A 19,212-nucleotide genomic window follows, 5' to 3' on the forward strand; every position below is an offset into this window, starting at 1 on the left:
ATGACAATTAACTTCTAAATTCATGGTAATTGCTCTATAATGTTGCTTTAAAGTAAGAATATGTATCTCAATATATGCAGTTAATATACAGTTCTTTAAAGAACATTTTAATAGTGAGGTTAATCAATGACAATAAAACTGTATCCTCCTTAGGAAAAAAAAACTAAACCATATGCAATAAAAGCAATGACTGAAAACTCTAAATGATTTCTGTATAGAGAATTGATTTAATGATTTGATCTTTCCACAGAGTAATCACTATTACTAAAAAGAGGTATACTTTGGGGGACAAAGTAAATCTAAGAGGATTTTGAAATTTTTCCTAACCACTGCACATTTTTAAGATGTGATGATTTCACGGATTTAATAGAAATTATAATTTTCGGAAAATATACCAAAAAAATCCATGGTAAATAACAACAGTGGACCTTAAAGGCATGAGCTTTTGTCACTTTATTGTTAACCAATGCATGTTATCCAAAATGAGAGATGTAATTGTAACTTAATTGTACAACACAAACTATGCTAATGGTAAAAGCCTGTTGGAATTTACCAAATACTCATTAATATATTTTTACATTTCTATATGAACATGTGCTCTCAACTGCTAATAAAAGTTATAATTGGTTTAATCACTATGAAAACCCATATTTCAAATAGTTGTTCCTGTTTAGAAAAATTCACACAGCTTTAAAAATGGATTAAATCCATTTTAATCCTAATCTACGAATATTATAAACAGCAATATAACTGGTAATTTTTCAACACTGATATCAAACCGATGTAGCAATGGTAGTGCACACAATTCAAAATGAAGAAAATTAATTAAAATCCAATGGTTGTCCAAGTTTTCACCTGTTATGGCGATTGCTTTAATGCTTGGGAAAAGTGAACACTTATGGTTTAAAGCATCAATAGTAGGGTTCACCATCTATTTCTCTAATGAGCTGCAAGTAGAAAGATTCTCTTTCGGTGTTTTGAAGCATGTGCACAACCACTGTACAACAGTCACTTCAAGGTTAACCAGTTATCTTTTGTCCTACAAAATCCAAAAAATATATTAAATGCAACCTTTCCTTTCCATGTCTGCCCAGATTAATCCTTTTAAAGTCAGCAAAATCAAAAAAGCACAAGAGATATTTTCAGACACAACTTGAATCTACTGTGCATGAAAAATGTATTAACAAAATGGCAATTTTAATAGATAAATGTAAATTTGAATACGTAATACCAAATGGAAAGTAGCTGAACCACACAGAGAAAACGAGGCTTTCCTTATCTCCAAATCCAGATGTTTTACAATAAAGAAAATGTTAGAACATGTGAATATATTAGAACATCTTTCAAACTAGAAAGATTTCTTCATAAGACATAACTAAACTTAATGTAACCTAAAATTATAATTTCTAAAATAGGATTAACAAACCAAATTTAAGTACACTTAGTTAGAGACTAAAAAAAAATAAGCACAATGATTTAGGAACCAAATATACTAAAATGATTATGTAACAATTACATCAAGAAATGAAGATACAGACACTCTTCCTATGCTACAAGGCAACATTCTCTCTCTCAGACACACACACACAAACTTCCTCAAACATACAACACCCCTCCAGGAAGATAGTATGCCAATGGGAGCTTATGATTTTAATATAAATAAGAGTCCTACAAATCAGCTCAACAAAAAGGCAGTTAAAAATTTAGCACTCTAAGATATTCAAAAGGAAAAAGAAATCTCGAAAATACTCCTTCATGATTGAAAGTAGCTTACACACTCCATTGTGTTTGAACAACCAGTCATCGCAGGTGTAGTAGTGAGGTAGTATTACTGTCCCATCATGGGACTGATGTTTTCATATGCTGCCCTTCCAGGAAGGTCCAGGATTTTTTTCATGATTATAATCAAATATCAACAAATGTGTATTTTCTCATATGACATATATGTTTGCCTAAATCAATCTATGAAAGAGCAAAACTTTTAAAATCTTTCAGAGACCACTGTTACTTGAAGGTAGTGTTTCACCAATGAACTCTCCGAGGGAACTACTGCTACTTGCTGTCTATACCTGTGTGAATCGGCAGGCAAAGAAAACCAAAGGACGACAGAAGATGAAACACCACCAATTCAGCTGTAAAAGATGACTAATTCAGTAAGCAAATATCCAATAATGTAACAAAACTGGGATTTAAAAAAAAAAATTAACCACCAGCTGCACACTATGCTGGTAAACATTCTGATCTTTTTCATGATTCACAGTCATCTTCTACACAATGAACAAAGACTGTCCATCTGTGACCTCTCTCATTTTAAACACTGCCAATGACCTGTATGGTGACAGAATTAAGGGCTAATGGGTATGGCAAGATATGAGAAGGGCACACTGAGAAAATATAATGAGAATGTGGAAATACATGCAGGTAAAGTATGGGAAGGGCAAGGGAAAACAGAGTGCTCAACCTAAACACTCATTAAGTCACCAACATCCTTTAAAATATACAAAGTGCTTAAAATCACACATACACATTTGTCAGACGTAATAATCAGTATTAGTCTTCAACAGAAAAAAAAAAAATGGAAAAATGCAAAATGTGAAAGGAGGTGATGGAACACTGTTCTCCATTCCCTGGCCCAAAAGAAAAAGAAAACCAAGGATGATATCACACTGCCTTAATGTTGAAAAGCTCCCCTTAAATATGTCTTTTAGACACCACAGTCAAACTGGTATAGTGCTTTGGCAAGGTGGGATGCATTCCATCACATCTGCAAAGGCCTGCTTTTCTCTGTTGGTGGTTCAGCTTATGAAGAACATGTATGCAAAATAACAGCTCTCACATTGCTTCAAACTCATCAATACGTTGCTTTGTATTGCCTTGTCGAATCTGTCGCAGAGTCTTGTATTTATCACGGCCTGCTTTAACATTCTCAGCATGAAGAACATCATTTTGTGTTTTCTTGGTTTCATCTCTGGCTTGGGCTAATTCTGAACTTAATGCCTATGTTTAAAAAATAAAAAAAAGTATAACTATTATTTTTTTCTTAGATTTTAAAAACTTATGAAAAAGGCTTAAAGACAAAAATAAACATATGAGAAATTTGTTTTTTAGTATATTAAAAATCCATTGTCAAATCTTTTTCTTTAAAGTGTATAGGTTTGTTTTACTTTTAGTAGTGGTGAGGGTAGTGGTTAGGGAAGAATACCCATGGCCTTTCATTTCTATACCCATCAACCTTGATGATTTTGTTATTAGTCTAAATTTCCTTAACTTTCTCACAACACTTGAATCGATTTACAAAAGAGTCAGAGTAGCCATTAGAAAATAACACTGTGAAGACCTAAAATCTATACATCATGAGACGCTTTCTCCAAAAGTCTTAATATATTTATTACAACTGTCACTTCATTTTCTTTATTAATATCTGAAGATTTCACCAATTAAAAAATTAGAGAACTTATCTAGAAAAGTCTGAGAATATTAAAATTTCCTATTATGATCTAATTAGACAATTAGATCAACAAATAAGTAATTCACATTACATAATGTCATACAGGTAGTCTATTAAATTATCACTACTTTTAATGTACACTTTACTGTTTAAAGACTAGATTCATTTGTTTTTTTAAATACAGCATTAAAATACATTCCATCTTTTAACATGGGTCAAGCTATAATTTAAAGAATAACTTACTGCACACAAGGAGAACACCACGTGAAGATGAAGGCAGAGATAGGGATGATGTGTCTACAAGCGAGAACCACCAAAGACTGCCAGCAAACCACCAGAAGCAAGGAGAGAGGCATGGAACAGATTCTCCCTCATAAGCCCCCTAGAAGGAACGAACCCTGCCTACACCTTGATCTTGAACTTCTAGCCTCCAGTCTCTATTCTCAGAAGAGAATAAATTTCTGTTGTTTAAAATAAATAAAAATAAAGAATAACTTACTTACTGGTTAAGGCCTGATTACACAAGGCTAACAACATTTGCTAAAGGGATCATACAATGGAAGAAATGAAATGATGTGCCTGTAGGCCAAGCACTCATAAACCAATCACAAGGCCAGCTAGTGTTAAAGCTTCCAAAAATCAAATGTTCCTTTTTAATAAGTCAGTCTTGATAAATGGGGAAAATGCGAACTATATTTTAAATATGCATACAGCTGCAAATTTTAAATACCTGAAGTTGCTTCTTAACACGCTCATTTTTCTGTGTTTCTGTTACACGTTCCTCCTCACTTCTGTGGTTCATTACCCCATCATTTGATAACTCAGCACTAGCCTCGGCATTATTCTCATCATGTTCATCATTTTCATTTTCTGTTGGAGGAATGACTGGTGGTGGTGGAGGGGGAGGTGGAGCAGACATCACAGTTTTTAACTCTTCTTTGGTCTTTTCCAAGTCTTCCTGGGCTGCAAAAGCCTGAACATTAAAAATAAGTTTATCAGCAACTTACTTTAAAAATTGGTAATTAAAAGAATCAAGTTATTCTTCCTTTCAGGGTAATGAAAATAGGCCCTATTGATGAAAGCTCTATTTTTATAGAAGAATGCCAGCAGGTAAGAGTGATAGAATTAAAAAACATTACTTTGGAAACCCTAATAAAATTATTAATTCTGGCAAGGATTATTAGTTGCTGCTAAAATTGTTCCGCAAACAGCTGATGAAAAGTGGATATTAGTATACTGCCAAAGAATGACACACCTACTTACATTTTAGCCACAAATGTAACCCAAGCAATGAAGGAATCAGACTGTAATTACTCTAATACAATAATCAATCAAAATCAATAATGGTGAGTTAACTAGATATTAAGTGTCTTCTAATATGATACAATAGTAGGTAGCCAACATCACCAATTATTTGGGTGATCACATTGTGCTGGTCTGCCTGGAAAGTTCTGCTCTACACTGCTGTCCTGCTGTAATTATTAATAATACCCACTTTCACTTTCGAAAAAAAAATCCTAATGTGGATGATAAATTATATGGAAGTCTCACCTATGAGGCACTGTAGCCAAAAACTTTACTTGAACTCTTTAAACTTTTAGATCTATTTTCCACTTTATAGGAAATATTAATGATAAAAGGACAAGCTGAATGACACCATAAAAAAGCAAACTAGACAAATATAGGGGGAGGAAAAATCTGCAGCTCCTTTCAATTAATCGATATCATAAAAATAAGAATGATCCTACTTTAAAATAGGAGCAAAGAGATGCAACTCAAAGTCTGACTTTGGACACTGGCCTGGCAAATTAGTTATAGAAGACTTTTGGGGTCAATTTTGAATATAATTTGCCCAGAAATAAACCTACACATGTATATTCAATTAATTTAGAACAAAGCAGTCAAGAATATATAATGAAGAAAAGACAGTCCTTCGATAAATGGTATTGGAAAAATTGGACAGCCACATGCAAAAGAATGAAACTGGACCACTACGTCACGCCATACTCAAAAATCAACTAAAAATGGATATAAGATTTAAGACTTAAAACCAGATAACTTCTAGAAGAAATCATAGGCAACAAGCTCCCCAACAACAATTTTTTGGATTTGACACCAAAAGCAAAGCCAACAAAAGCAAAAATAAAAAAGTGGGACTACATCAAATTAAAAAGCTTTTGCAAAGCAAAGGAAACCATTAATAATACAAAAAGGCAACCTACCAAATGGGAGAAAATATTTGCAAGTCATTTATCTGAAGAGGGGTTAATAATATAAAAAAAACTTATACAATCCAATAGTTTTATAAAAACAATCCAATTAAAAAATGGGCAGAGGACCTGAATAGACATTTTTCCAAAGAAGACATACGAATGGCCACAAGGTACATGAAAAGGTGCTCAACATGACTAATCATCGGGGAAGTGAAAATCATAACCACAGTGAGGTATCACCTCACGCTTGCCAGAATGGCTATTATCAAAAAGATAGCAAGTGTTGGTGGGGAAATGGAGAAAAGGGAACCCTTGTGCACTGTTGGTGGGTATGTAAATTGTGTAGCCACTATAGAAAACAGCATGAAGATCCCTCAAAAAATTAAAAATAGAACTATCTGACCCAGGAATTCTACTTCTGGGTTATTTACCAAAGGAAACAAAAAAACACTAACTCGAAAAGATATATAAATTCCCCTATGTACTGCGGCATTTACAATAGCCAGGATATGAAAGCAACTTAAGTGTCCACTGATGAATGAAGAAAATGTGCTCTGTGGATGCACACACACAGAAATATAATTCAGCCATAAAAAAAGGAAGGAAATCATGCTACTCGTAACAATATGGTTGGACCCAGGGGGTATTATGCTAAGTGAAATAAGTCAGAGAAAGTACCATATGATCTCACCTACATGTGGAATGTGAAAACAAACAAAAAAACTGAGCTTATGGACACAGAGAACAGAGTGGTTGTTATTGGAGGCGGCAGTGGGTGAAACATTGAGAAAGGAGTTAATAAATACAAATTCCCAGCTATAAATAAGTCATGGGGATGTAATGTACAGCATGATAACTACAGTTGATAATACAGCATTTTAAGTTTGAAAGTTGAGTAAATCTTAAGTTTTCATCACAAGGAAAAAAATTTGTTGCTATATATGGTGACTTATTGTGGTGATCACTTCACAATGTATACAAATATGAAATTATGTTGTACAGCTGAAACTCATGTCAATAAAATCCAAATTTTTTAAAATTTTGAATATAGTTTTATATTAGATGGGATAAAAACTGGCTAAAATGAAATAGTATCTACAATATGACCTCATTCTTAACATATTTATGTATACGATACACATACACAAACAGGAAAAGATCCTGAAAGGGTATACACTAGAGTACTAAAATAGCAATCTTAGTTTATGGGAATGTGATTCTTTGTGTGAATTTTCTAATCTCTACAATTCACAGGATTAGCCCCTGTTATGTTATTTTTTAAAGTTTATGTGTCTCTATAAAATTCTTAGTGTAACAGGTAGGTTAACAGTTTTATTCCTTTTGTGGAGTCATGTATACATAAATACATAATTCTCAATATATAAAAAACTTCCCTGTGAAATTTAAACTGTTACAAAGAAAATTTAAGTAAAAGAACACTATATACACATTTTATTTTAGAAAAGTCATATAACTATATACCTTTGGGTGTAAAAAATTATTATAGTAACATTTAAGAATTAAAGTTGAATTAAACTCTCATTATCTTATATTTCCCACTCCCCTCCAACTAAAAGCCTGATTTTTCACTTGTGTGCTATTTCAGACAATAGTGCTTTTATCTACTTAGAAACTCATATTAGAACTCATCTTCATTGCATTTGTCTAATTCAACTTTATATCAAATCATTTGGTTGCCAGGTCCTTTTGAGTCTACCACAAAGTATCTCCCAAAAATTACTGTTCTTTATTCTCACTGCCACATCCTTAGTTTGGGTCTTTAGCTCTTAAGTAATCCTACCCAGTATCTCAATCCATCCTTCACACTGACCAAATAAGTTATTTTTATAAAACCAGACCTGATCACATTATAATCCTGTTTTGAAATCTTCGGAGCCCAGTGTCTACAGATACTCCCTATCATCTTGCCTTACTTTAGCAGGGCATTTACTTAAAGCCTTTCACAACTTAATTTCCTCTTTTACTACCTTTCCAGCTACCTCTCCCGAAAGTTCTGAACCTGTACTTGAAGCTTTGCTTGCTCACTGGCTGTCCTCAAATCTGTCTTGTACTTTCATACTTCCTATACTTACACAGTTCTCTTTGTCTGAAATGACTTCCTCTTCAGTCTCTAACCATTTCCAATCTACCCTAAAAGTGAATTTATTATTCAAGACTCAATTTCAACTTTTAAGGGTTTCCCCAACACCTGCCTCATTCCCACAGAAGTTAATCACCTCTCCTGTGTTTCCAAAGTACTTAGTTTACATCAATAGTTTAATACTTACTATAATACACACACATTCATGCACATAGGTATCTTTCCCTCTAAATTGTAATAGTAGCCTGGACTCAGCGCTATAAATTCAGCATAACACTGGGTACAAAACAGGTATTCAATAAATGATGGTGAATGAACAAAAAATGATTACTTTGTGTTGCCACTCAGTAGCTTCCTCTTCCTTTTTCTTCTTGGCTTCTTCCAGAAGTGCAATCTTGGCAGTGAATTCGGCAAGTTCTGCTGCCTAAAATAAACAATATAACTACGTGTACTAAAAAACTTAATACATTTTCCATAATTCATATTAAGTCAACAAAGCTTTAATATACACGCCTAGGCTGTTTTAACGTTTTTCTTAGATACCCCTCCATTTTAAAAAAAGGTAATATTTCTTTAAGATCAGAAATATCTAATTCACAGTAGGTCTAAGGAGCTAATAATGAGCTAATAAAGAGAAAAAGTGAAAGAATTTTTACTATTCTATAGATAGGAAGTTATTTGTTTCAGTAGTAGGGATTTAACATGTGTGACTAAGGAGTTATTTTTAAACTTTTAGCAATAAAGTATTTGCTAAAGCTACAAAAAGAATTATATTTACATAATGCTTTATAGTTTAAAGAATGCTTTTCAAATAAGCTTCATTTGATTTCCCAACAATTCTATTAGATGGTATTATTTCTTTTCTCAAAGAGAGGGATCTGAGGGTCAGAAAGACCGAAAGACGCGTAACAAGTAAATGTTTGAACCAGTATTCAAATCCAGGATCTTCTAAGTGTCATGCTGACTCATTATTTGCAAGTCTAATAAACAAAAAACCCAATCATGGCCTATGGCTTTCTTACAGAAGTTAGAATATATTGTCAATTTTATCTAAAGCAAAACATGCCAGTGGCTTATATAAAGGTTAAGTGAACCAAAATCTTTTGTTAACAACTGGTTCTATTTATCTTGTTTCATTTTTAGGTTTCTTTTTAAGACAGAAATAAAATTTTTAGATTTTCACACTCTGATACTAAGTTATTTGTATCTTTGGTTTGCTTTCCAAAAGCTCTAATATACTTAGTTTTACAAGGTTCATTCCATGCTTTTGTCTAAATGTTTCTTATTCTCTAAGATAGAACTAAAGTTCTTTACTAGTTGTTCCTGATTCTTCATCTGGTCAGCAGCTTGTTTTGCTATAGCAGACTTGGCCTCTTCAGCAGCTCGACGCTCCTTTTCAAGCCTTTCTGCTTCTTCTTTTGCTCGTTTTCGTTCCTGGTCCAGTTCTAGAGCTTTTCGAGTCTGCTCTTCTAGTTCTGTAAAATATATGTATGGCCCACCCCCCGACAATAATTGAAATTATTTTCATCATCATCAGAAGGCAAAATAGTAGTAAAGAATCTAATCTGTAGTTTCTAAAAATTAGCACATCTGCAAATGAATATATGCCTAATTTTTGACTTTGCAAAAGCCTAATTTTTAAAAAATGTTTCAAAATTAAAATATATAATAAAGAACTGGAAATCCTTTGTAATTCAAGTAATATCGTAAACCTAGAAGCATATCCTTTTAAAAAAATAATCTCTACAAAGTTTTGACCAAAACGATTTGCCATCTTTTTCAAAAATCTATTAAAAAAACACACTTCAAAACTTACCTAAGTTTTTACTTATCTAATTAGATAAGTAAACCCAAGACATTAAGACTGAAAACAATACTAATTCAAAATAGGAATTTTGATGTGAATTATATGAATTACTGAAAATTTTGAGTAATTGGTACATATCCATTCCTCGGGCATGAAGACAATTTAGTATTTGGAGATGAATGACATGAATTTTAATCCTTAAGTGTAAGAATCCAAAGTTAATTTTCTTTCTTATTCCAATGAGTTGAATAAGAAAGGAAAATATTACTAACACAAAGCCTAAAATATTTACATGAGTTTAAAAGTACTAATTTAAATATTATTCTGAAAATTCTTGTTTAATAACAAGACATTTTTGTGACAGATGACAGAATGCCATTTATTAGGGTGCAGTGTCCTACAAACTATGACTCTCCATTCTGTATACTTTAGCAAAGAAAAACTGAAAATCTGTACGTTATGAGGTTTGGAAGCTAACTAATATACCCACTTCTCTTTACTATTCTTAATTTTGTTGGTCTTTGTCAGAACTAATTTAAGTAACTGCAGTTAAGATTTGGGAGTTTTTCAGAGGGTTAGGAAGAAAAATGACTGACTGGCTTTAAATTCTTGACAAAATAATGTAAAAATTCTATGTGGCAATTTGGCTAAAACGATGAAACATATATAACGCTGGATGTTACCACGGCTAAATTCTAAGATTATTGTTTAGAATTTGCCTTCTTACACTTGGACGTGAAGCTAAACTTACAAATTTTTCTTATGATCATTCCTTCCATCTACAAAGTATATAAAATCTACAAAGCTCATGACTTTATCATTTATCTAAACAAGCAAACATATAGCTAAAGTTTGCAAATAAAAACAATGCTATGTTTTCTCTCATAATAAAAATTCTTCCTGTACTATGAAACAAGAAAAATTAAGTTTGGGTTACAAAGTTAAATTTTAAAATATTCCCCAATATTATTTTCTATCAACTTTTCTGTAATAAACATCAAGTTGAAGAATGGTAGACAAGGCAATGGTTGTTTTTGTGATAAATTAAGGATTATACAAAAGTCTGAATTTTTTTAAATGCTGAAAATGAACTGAAAGCTTCAAATCTAACTCTAGTCACTTCTAGAAAGGATTTGAACAGCCATATATCTCATAAATGACTTTTCTTGTTTCTTTCCTGTCTGGTTGAGTTAAAACAAAAATTGGCAAACTATGGCCCACTGACCAAACCCACCTAATGCTTTATTTTTTGTAAATTAAGTTTCATTGGAATGCATATCCTCATTCAATGACTATACAATATTCTTATTCATTCTGGTATTGTACATGACTGCTTTCATGCTGCAAGGGCAGAGTCGATAATTACAACATTATCGTGTAGCCTGAAAAGCCTGAAATATTACTATCTGGTCCTTTAATAAAAAAAGTTTGCAAACCCATGAGTTAGAATATTTCTATGACACAAATGTTCCTCATACCTTGGATTCAGTTAGAACCCCTGCAGAGAAAGATTAGATGATAAAAATGAAAAATATCAATGTTTTGCCTATCTAGTTCATAAAAATCTAGAACCTACAAGTTTTGAGATCTGGCATGGCATGTGGGAAAAGGAATCTGACTTTAGAACATCACTCCTTTAAGGATGAAGGTTAAAAGTTTCAAGAATAAATTGCTTCTATCATTAGCAGCATTATATTGATGTGGATGATTATGGTGTTTAATCGGGAGAAGACCAGGGAAGTTATTCTAAGTCCAAGCTCATAAAATTTGTAAAAGCTTCTCTTTCTTAGTCTGGCTTGAACACAAGCATTACTTGATTTTGACAGGTCTGAGATTTCACAACCCAAATGACATCTATGGTACCCTGAGGGGAAAGCTTAGAAGCTATATAATTGCAACAGTATTAGTAAAAATTATATTAATAAACAAAATATCCCAAAAGGATTAAAGACTTTTCTTCCTCTTTCCAATCTAGGGGAATAGTTTATTAAGTATTACATATTTTTTTTACCTTGGGAAAAGAATACTATCATAAAAACAAAAGCAAATAAAAGTCTCACAATCAAAATTCCTAGAAATCATAGAAGAAAGTGATTACAAATTACTCACTGAAAGAGCAATATAAAAATATCTGTACATGTCAGCAATGGAGTACTATATCACCATAAAAAAAGAGAAGATCTTTATGAATACAGATGAAATGACTTTTAAGATTATATTAACTGAAAACAGCAAGGTGCAAAAGGATATATGTAATATACTGTCTTTTGTGTAAGAAAAAAGAAACAAGAATATCTTTGTATGTGTATTGTGTATTTGCTTATTTTGTAGATGTAAAATATAAGTATTTAACGTTCCCAGTAGAGTGGAATAAGGTGGGGCAGAATACAGAGATTTAGACTTTGTGGATACCAAGGCATCCAAGACTTGAAGACTGAATAGAAAAGTTAGCCCTAAATCTGCATGCTATTTCTTCTCAAGATGTTTGTCAACTCCTAAAATGTACACATAGGGGCTTAGATACTAGTAAACAAACAAAAAATCAAGCAAAACTATTTAGACACTAGTAAACAAGCTAAAAGGCTAAAGAACTTAACAGAGATATCAACACTCTCTTGCAGCTGGGCAGTCAAAGGTTGGAGTTTAGGGTCCTCTAAGATGATAGAGCCCTCATAAATGTGCAGCTTTTCAGATGATGTCCCCCAAAGGGCTACAGACAAGCGGTGAGGAAAACCAGAAAGAGACCAACCTTAATATAGCGTGAGACTCAGCTCAACCCCTTCAAGGTGATCCATACATGTTCTGCTTGTCAAAAGAAAATTAAGTCCTCTCTAAAGGAAAATAACATCATCCAAAGTCTAACTTTTCACACACAATGTTGGGCATTCAACCAAAATTACCAGGCATACCAAGAGATGGGACCAAATGACCTCCTCCAAGTCACCCTCTCCCCTGCCAAAAAAAAGAAAATCAGACTATAAAACAGATCCAGAGATTATCCTGTATTATAATGGATTTTATTAGAGTTAGTAAACAAGGATGTTAAAATAACTATGATGATTGCTTATCTAGGAGAGCTAGGAAAAAAGCAAAGCATGAGGAAAGAATCAAAGACCAGAGGAACAATGACAATAAATAATGTAGAAACTAACCTTCAGTCATCTTACAATTCCTCTGCAAAGATGCTAAGGGTCAGAGTACCCATTATAATAATAAAAAAATTAAATTTATCTAACTTTATCCTATGGTTATGACCATATTCTCCTTTTGCTATCTTCCAGAAACTTCGTGTTACTTTTAACACGTAGGCCCACAGTCCAAAGTCCCTCCACTGAGAAACATCTGCTAAAAATTCAGATCTTTGACAGAGACCCAGATACATTAATTTTATCAAATCAGCAAGCCACTAGAATCATACATTTAAAAAAAAGCCTCCCCCCGAAGAAAAACATATATTACCACCAAATAATCATCAAAACTGCAAATGTAAAAAGCATGGGAAGCTCCTTCTGTGGCTGAGAATGAAAGGTTAAGGAAAAAACATCTGAAAAGGCCAGATTTGGGGTGTAGGAAACCCAATAGAACACCTGCTTTCAGAAACTGTTATGACATCCTCAACCCACAGACGCTTGCAGCAAAGACATCCCAACAACTGATCCTCCTTTCCTGAACTTGCCATTTCCAGAACTTCTTTTTCTGAAGGTCTCTACTCAAAAACGATTATAAATAACTAGAATGAGAGGCTATAGAAGATGAGAGGATAAAAAAAGTATAACATAGTAAATAAAAACAGAAAACTACGAATGCAGGAATGATCCAGGAGGTGCATCACCTAGCAATACCATAGGAGAAGAGGGTACATGGTATAAAATATGCAGAATATCTGAACTGTTGACTCAAACCAAGGAGTCCAGTCTTGGCAGATACTAAATTCTTCTGGAGATCTAGTTTGTCCTGTTACAAACTAAATGACTCCTTATAATACCTTTTCAAATAATTATTTTCCTTTCTTCAACTTCAGGATTTTAATTTATAAAAATATGCAATGCGCAACAATAATTAATGCCATAAAAGGTAATGTAAAATCTAATAGTAAGCCCAAGAGGTGTCTTTGAAATATGCTTCCTACTGCACTGACTGAATGTATTTTGTTGTACACCTATTACTCATTTATAAAACATGTCAGTTACAAATTTTTCTAGACAAAACCGATAATTGAACAGTGTGGCACTAGCAATAGGATAGACAAATAGGTAAGTGGAACAGAGTCTAGAAATACTCATACATAAATATACAGTCTTTGGATTTGTGACAAAGGTGATGCTGTAGTACAATGGGAAAAAAATGGTCTTTCCAATAAACGGGTCTGGATCAACTGGAAATACATATGAGAAAAAAAACCTTGACCCAGACATATAAAACACTCTTACATCTCGACATCAAGAAGACAAATAATGCAATTAAAAAATGGGCAGAAATTTTGAAAACATTTTTTCAAAGAAGATGTATAAGCAGCCAATATGGAAAGATGCTCAGCATCATAAACCATTAGGAATACACAAATCAAAACCATTTCACACCCATTAGGATAACTATAGTCCAAAAGACAAACATTAACAAGTATTGTGAGGAGTGGAGAAATCACACACTACTAGTGGGAACATAAAATGGCACAGTGGGTTTAGAAACCAGTTTGGTAGTTCCTCAAAAAGTTAAACAAAGTTACTACATGACCCAGCAATTCCACTGCCAGGTTTACACCCAAAAGAAATGAATACATATGAATACACAACAATTAGCACACAAATGTTCATATCAGCATAGCCACAGCAGCAAAATAGTAGAAACCCAAATGTCCAAAACTGATGAATAAATAAAATGTAGTATATCCACAGAATGAAATATTACTCAGCAACAAAAAAGAATGTACTTGATACATGCTACAACATGGATGAACCTTGAAAACACTATGCTCAGTGAAAGAAAGTCACAAAAGACCACATTTGCATGAGTCCATTAAAATGAAATATATAGAATGAGTGAGTCCATAAAGAGAGAACATAGATTAGTAGTTGCTTGAGCCAGCGGGGAGAGATTGGAAAGAAATGGGAGTGACAGATAAAGGGTATGGGATTTCCTTTTGGGGTGATGAAATTGTTTTAAAATTGTGTTGATGGTTACACAGCTCTAAGAATATACTAAAAACCACTGAATTGCACATTTTAAATGGTTAATTGTGCAGTATGCGAATTATATCTCAACAAAGCTATTAGGTGCTTTGTAAAAATTCATAGACCCTTACACCTAAGAGGTATGCACATCACTGTATCTGTACTATACTTCAAAGAAAAATAATTTTTAATATTACTATAAATTTTGAAAAATCTCAGAAAACTAAGGGATTCTTTACTTCCATTGCAGAAATATGAACGAAAGGAAATCGAGGTTAAAATGGCTTGCTTATGGTCATATTCTAAGTTAATGACAATTAAAGCTTTAGTACTAACTATAAACAATGTACACCTAAAGGGGCAACCCTCTCCTACTCACAACTTCTTTTATCACATCAACATACTTACTTCCCTCATTGCACTTAAGACTACAACAAACAATTTTCACTATCTTTTAAGAACAGTGCCTAGGTGTTCTTACCCACTAGGTGTCTAGTAAATATCCAGAAGGAAATCACTAAACCCCAACTCTTCCCTGTGGTTAGTCTTTTTGAAGGTAGAAATTCGCTTTGTTAATTATTCAAACAGTAACTGAATGCAAGTCTGATTGTATTATATCTCAAATATAGTAATCGATACACCTTGTAGATGGTTAAAAATGATAAAGATAAATAATTTAACAATGATGAATTAGAAAAATGTACAATAGTAGAATGGTTCTATTTAATGATTTGTGATTCATTTCAAATAATTACTTGAATAAAAAAATTTTTATTTAAGAATGACATTAATGAAGTATAGAAGTTTCTTCTCAAACAAAAAATTACAGGTTTATCTACTAAATATGACTTAGATATGGCCAGAGTTACTGCATTTGAATGAGAATGTAGCATTAATTACAAGACAATCATGCAGATTTTAGGATGCCTGGGAAAGCTTTATTATTAAAGAAAGAAAAACAAAAAACAAAAAACAATTGGATGTCCTTTGCCTTAAGATGACTGATATGAAATTGTCTTGATAGGGATGCTCTATATTCTTTCTTATGTTCTATCTTCCTTATATTCTTTAGTGCTTCTTACTGGAGTAGTTTTCTGTGTGTAAATCACTAATATTTTTATTATACATCCTAAATAAATGAGATTGAAAGGTTTAATAAGTAGCTGTTCTCTCAGAAAAGGTATTACGTAAGTGAAAAAGTGCTATCAATCTTTCTTTAATCAGACTAGTATCATAATTTCTTTAAACTTTATTTTTTAACACACTTTAGTACATTTCAGGGATTTATTTTATATTACTCTTCCTCTAAAAGTATTGTTTTTACTCTTCCCATGGTATTTAGTACACATTACCTCACTTTATTAATATTTTTATGTGTATATCTTATTTCTGCCAACCAAACTTCACTCTCATGCATGCTATATATTTGTATTCCTAAAGTGCAGCATAGAATAGGCACTTCATGAATGTCTAATTAATGAAAGGCACCTAGAATGGGAGAAACAGCATCAAGCTGGAATTCAAGAAACAAATTATGCCCTTGTGCTGTGGCCTGTGAACAAATCTCTTTGCTACCTCTGGACTTTGAACTAAATAGTTTCTAGGTCTTTTCTAGCTCTGAGAAGTGAGACTTATAATGCGTCAGAATAAAACCTAGGTTTTTTTCTATTTAATCCTATAGAATTATTTCCAGTCCTCTAGGAACTGGAATAATCAACCAGTTTATGAATTTACAGCAATCTCTGTGATTCTAGATATTCATTTGCAAATGATTCTACTCACTGCTCAAGGGCATCTCCCAACCATAGCAGGCTGGTGTATGGAATAGAGATAAACCTTAAAGTTATTTTTATACCTTAAATAAGATTTAGTAAATGTTAAACAGAATAATAATCTTATTCTATTTCCAACAGAACTAATGGCTGGTTCTACTAATTTGTCAGGAAAAAAGGTATTAATTCTAGTTTTATAAATAGTGTAAATTTCATGTTGCCACAAGATCTTTCTGCTTAGAAAGGAGGAAAACATCTTATTTTGCTCAATATTTTTTTTCTTTTGTTCTCACTATTCACTGTTTGAAAGTAGTATATCCTAGAGTTACTTAATATAAACCATGCTCTCTAAATCCAATGTATCATTTCCATACATTGTAGTATTTTGGTTACGTACAGCCTACAAAATAGGTTCTTCACACACTTCCATGTGTTGTGAATTTTTTAATATACTGAAATCAAATTTAGATATTGAGTTCCAAAAGAGTTTATACAGTCAGAAAAGCTTAAAATGCCTTACATTACTTAGATGCTTTAAAGTATTTATATATCCATAAAGCACTGCATAAATGCTTTTGTTTAAATGCCAGAAAGTATTGAAAATGTATTCTTATTTATGGAACCCTGAACAAGAGGAATAAATTAATAGATATAGTTATTTACGACATATAATAAACATGAAAATACGTAAGTATATGAAAGAGAAAGAAAGACTACATGAGCACTGTATAGTTGAATGTGCCTTACCCATGTTCATGAAGTAATCAACTAAGTTTAATTTGGTAATTAAATGTAATTACTCTTTATAAAACAAATACAGTTTAATAGTAGTAAGGAAATACTATTGTCTGACAACAGAACAATAATTTTGAATCCAGTGTCAAAAAAACTTGTACCTTTTTGGGCTTTCATTGTTTGTTCTTCAATTTGCCTTAAACGTTCCATTAGCTCTTCCTTTTCACGTTCTATTCTTTCCTTTTCCTTTTCTGCTATTTCTCTTTTCTTCTTTTCATTCTCTAATTGTGCCCTTAAAAGAAATTGCAATTGCTTTGTTACAAATTAATAACTAGAAATATTCACATGAAACCTAAGTACTGTGAATCAACTAAGAAAAAACTACAGCATATTTTAAGTCTTCATTATATTCAGTTGTGTTAAAAAAATCATATAGTTAAAAATACAGGACTACCCTGTTATATACACATATACTGTATTATAATATGTGTTTCTTATAGGGTCACAATAAATATAGTCAATGACTATTTTTAAAAAAACTAAAAACTGAACCATTTTAGGAAGATTCTCAAAGGACAAATTTTCAATACTGCTAGGAAAGTAAAACTGTCAAATACATCTATGTGCAAAACATGTTTTTAATGTAGACTTATGTGGAAAAAAAAATTAGATTTATCACTTGCATGCTCAATGAACTTTGACAATATATCATAGGTCAGCACAAAAGGATTTAACTGCACAGTTGCCACACCCAAGAAAATGACTTCTTTAGATTAGCAAGAGGCCTTCCACTGGGGGTAATAACAAAAACCTGAAGGTAGCACACAAGGCTCTTTTATTTTAAATAGTAAAATAACCTGGCAGGGCAACAATTTTCAATCATTAACAATAAATTAATACAAGTTAAATTCTAAGGTAGTACCAATTTATGCTCAGATACAAGATGACAATCATTTTTATCTCCTTTGACAATTCCATTAGAATGATAGCAGGTATTTAATGCTGTTTAAAAAGATCATCACAAGAACTCTGTGGGAAAGACTGCCTCCATCATTTAGCTGCATCTGCCATGGGCCTGAAACTATTCCTTTAACATACAGCCAAATTCATTTGTCAAACATCTACCAAGTGCCTACCGTAGGTCTGACTCTATGTTGAGGGCCAGAAATATAAGGTTAAATAAGAGTGAGATGAGACACTATTATCAGATAATATCTACATAATAAGTTTAATCAACATTAAATATTCCCACTACTTTAATGGGAATGGCTTTAAAAAAATTCATTGTATTTTCATCTCTGAAACTTATCTGAATATGTCTAAATGTCCCTCAAAATCCATCACTGCCACCTGGTGCCAATTGTGAATGTCAAGCACAAATCCATGTAGTTTCTCATCTTCTAGTCTCTGATGAACTTAGCAAAGTTTCATCAAAGTTCTTTTTCCTTACTTTATAAGACCCAAATTTAAAAATTCCTGCAGCTCCTAGGTACCTATCTGCCCCCAACACTGAAAAAGAATCCAGCTTTGGGGCAAACAGGTAGAGTTGTAATGAGTCAGCAAAAGATAAGACAGATAACTGATGGTGACCTCCCAGTGCATCAAACCAAAACATGAGGTTTACGGGTCACCACACCTCCCCAACTGGTTTTAATGAACTTCAAAGGATTTAAGACTCTAGGTCTTAGAGCTCACCCACTGGAGGGGAACTCTATCTCTGTCCTCAAGTCCCCACGAGGTACATTCTCAACAGCTAGGAGAGTCAACAACCAATTTTCTACCCCCGACTTGGCCTCCTTCTATAGCACAATTGTCTTTTTTACTTCCTATCCTATTTCAATCTATAAAGTATATACAAGTATGTACAGGCAAAGAGATTTAAGAATTTGGGAGCCTCACCCCTCTAGAAGACATGAGTGATAGAGGCTTAAACAAACGTTTGAGTTTCTCAATTTCTTTGAGTAA

The 19,212-nt window shown here is 32.8% G+C and overlaps 1 protein-coding gene across 3 annotated transcripts in view; it reads right to left on the bottom strand.

Annotated features, from left to right (window-relative positions):
* Window positions 1-429: 429 nt before the first annotated feature.
* Window positions 430-19,212, bottom strand: part of RDX (radixin) — a 50,703-nt gene continuing 31,920 nt past the window's right edge. For 2 of the 3 annotated variants that reach the window (XM_025050513.1, XM_015593441.1), the window contains 5 exons: window positions 17,409-17,539; window positions 9,077-9,237; window positions 8,094-8,186; window positions 4,179-4,421; window positions 430-2,997 (listed from right to left, as the gene is read on the bottom strand). In XM_025050513.1, coding sequence (XP_024906281.1) covers window positions 2,833-2,997; window positions 4,179-4,421; window positions 8,094-8,186; window positions 9,077-9,237; window positions 17,409-17,539 — 793 coding nt within the window. In that variant the 3' untranslated portion in view covers window positions 430-2,832. The remainder of the gene's footprint in view (window positions 2,998-4,178; window positions 4,422-8,093; window positions 8,187-9,076; window positions 9,238-17,408; window positions 17,540-19,212) is intronic. The other variant, XM_006917175.3, reaches the window with a different exon arrangement.

This window comes from Pteropus alecto, unplaced genomic scaffold (assembly GCF_000325575.1).
Source record: "Pteropus alecto unplaced genomic scaffold, ASM32557v1 scaffold267, whole genome shotgun sequence".
Lineage (NCBI taxonomy): Eukaryota > Metazoa > Chordata > Mammalia > Chiroptera > Pteropodidae > Pteropus > Pteropus alecto.